At 46.9% G+C, this 2,500-nt stretch overlaps 1 protein-coding gene across 5 annotated transcripts in view; it reads right to left on the bottom strand.

The window, feature by feature from the left end:
- Window positions 1-2,500, bottom strand: part of acap3b (ArfGAP with coiled-coil, ankyrin repeat and PH domains 3b) — a 90,524-nt gene that overhangs the window by 31,060 nt on the left and 56,964 nt on the right. For all 5 annotated transcript variants that reach the window (XM_031567805.2, XM_031567804.2, XM_031567803.2 and 2 more), the window contains exons 7-9: window positions 1,446-1,490; window positions 1,091-1,186; window positions 501-575 (exon numbers count right to left, since the gene is read on the bottom strand). In XM_031567805.2, coding sequence (XP_031423665.1) covers window positions 501-575; window positions 1,091-1,186; window positions 1,446-1,490 — 216 coding nt within the window. The remainder of the gene's footprint in view (window positions 1-500; window positions 576-1,090; window positions 1,187-1,445; window positions 1,491-2,500) is intronic.

Below are 2,500 nucleotides of genomic sequence, written 5' to 3'. Positions count from 1 at the left end.
TGGGCCAGAACTGTTCTAGAATAAGATCCAGTCAGGGTCAACCTCTCGAGGCGGTCCCAACGTCAGTGTGGATACAACACATCATCATCATCTATGCACCTATTTATAGCTCAAAAGGACACTGAGGAGAGAGAGGGAGAGGAGAGAGGGAGAAGAGAGAGGGAGAGAGAGAGAGAGAGAGAGAGAGAGAGATAGAGAGAGATGACAATGGAAACCTATTGGAGGTGAAGCCAAAATGAAAGCAGGGGAACCTCAGAGTGTGACATGATGAGAAGGGCCCTGATGACAACCAACTGAGGGAAAGGTAAGAGAGGAGAAGAGAGAAGAGGAGAGAAGAGAGGAGAAGGTAAGGGAGGAGAGGAGGGGAGGGGAGGGGAGGGGCAGAGAGGAGAGAGGCGATGAGAAGAGAGGACAGCATTGAGGAGAAAAAAGGAGATGAGAAGTGAGGAGAGGATAGAGGAGAAAAAAGGAGGTGAGAGAAGAGAAGAGAAGTGTCTCACCCTTTTTTGAATGATGGCGTGCTTGTGTTCCATCTCTCTTTTCTCCACGGCAGAATCAATGACCAGCTGATCCAACTGCAACACGTGCAAAGAGCGCGCACACACACACACACACGCACACACACACACACACACAGTGTCAACAAATGGATGTCATATGCAACATTTGGAGCCCTGTCTCTCTCTCTCACACACACACATACTCACACGCACAGACACATAAACACACACAGACACACAGATAGACACACACACACACACACACACACAAATTAAAGCCAGCTCTCACATCTCCTGGCATTGTGTGTGTGATGTGGCAGTGAGATTATGTGGGATAAGTAGGAGGCCCAGCTCCAGCAGGGAGACTAACCTATTTCTGTGTGTGTGTGTGTGTGTGTGTGTGTGTGTGTATGTGTGTGTGTGTTCTCACCGTCTGGTAGTATGGCACTGAAAACACATCAGGAGAAAACACAGCCTGTCTCTCTCAATCAGTGTGTTTCATTTAAAGGTAACACACACACACACACACACACACACACACACACACACACACACACACACACACACACACACTGGTGAGCTGTACTGACCTCTGCTGCTAGTTTCTTCATGTAAGGGTCGATCTGGTCCAGCAGGTTGTAGCCCTGCTGAAAGAGTGCGTACTGGGCATGCATGAAGGACAGCATCTGCAGAGGGGAGAGCAGAGAGGACAGCACTTCACTCTTCACTTACTCTTCACTTACTCTTCACTTACTCTTGTGTGTGTGTGTGTGTGTGTGTGTGTGTGTGTGTGTGTGTGTGTGGAGTATTGGAGTGCTGAGAATGTTGCAAAACTCAGCAGGACTTTAACTTCCTGCCGCCACCTGGAGCTTCCTGCTCGGCTGGAGTATCAGAACCGTGGAGAAGAGAGGCAAGAGAGAGGCTGGGACTGGAGATCACACTCACCGCATCTAAGATCTCAAACTTCTTCTTCGCTTGGAGGACATTGATCTGAAAGACAGAGAGTAGATGAGGAAATGAACAGTGCAAAAAAAAAAGGAAAAAAAGTTTTGGCCTGTTAGTCCGATTCCACCACAGAGACGGTCAGGAATTGCTGACATACAAAATGTTCAAAGGATCAGAAAGTAGTTACCATTGTATTGCCACACAGTCTAAAGTAAAAACAGGTAATAAAATACAATTTAAGATTGTTGTCATCGATTGCATTACGAATCTCAAAGGGGATGTTACAGTAATGTCACTCAAGGTCACGTCCTAAACTAAAGATCCAAGGCCTAAGTGAATATTGTGGATGCCTGAGCACATCACTACAGCCCTCCTGTGATTAATGTCAGACAAGCACTAGCGCCTCTAGTGGATGTATCGCACATTGCATGCTCAGGCAGGTGCCCTCTGTGCATTAGATGCCTGTGGCAGCAGCATCAGTCTAATGACCACAGGAGAGGAACCAGAGGCCATTTAATCAAGCCTCCGCAGTCCGGAGACACAGCCGCCCACACACACACACACACACACACACACACACACACACACACACACACACACACGCTACACACACGCTACACACACACACACACACACACACACACACACATGCGCACTACATACACACGCAGGGAACATACATGCATATTTACTCATGGACACACACTCATAATAAACACACACACACACACACACACATAGGCTTGCACAAACATGCATAAAAGGATCAACACACACACACACACACACACATAGACAGACACACCACAGAATCATTAGGAACAGTCCAATGCACACACAAACACGTACACACACACATACATGGAGCATGCAGACAGAGCACATACAGATATACTAACATAGACATGATAGAGACATGCACTACAAAGAGAACACAGCCAGACAAATATAAAAGGACACACACACACACACAAACACAAACACATATAAGCACACCCACATAAACACACATGAACACACACACATAAACACACACACTCACACACACACACACA

The sequence above is a fragment of the Clupea harengus genome, chromosome 5 (assembly GCF_900700415.2).
Source record: "Clupea harengus chromosome 5, Ch_v2.0.2, whole genome shotgun sequence".
NCBI classification, from domain to species: domain Eukaryota; kingdom Metazoa; phylum Chordata; class Actinopteri; order Clupeiformes; family Clupeidae; genus Clupea; species Clupea harengus.
Note: the sequence above shows the minus strand (reverse complement) of the source record. Positions and strands in the feature narration are given on the sequence as shown.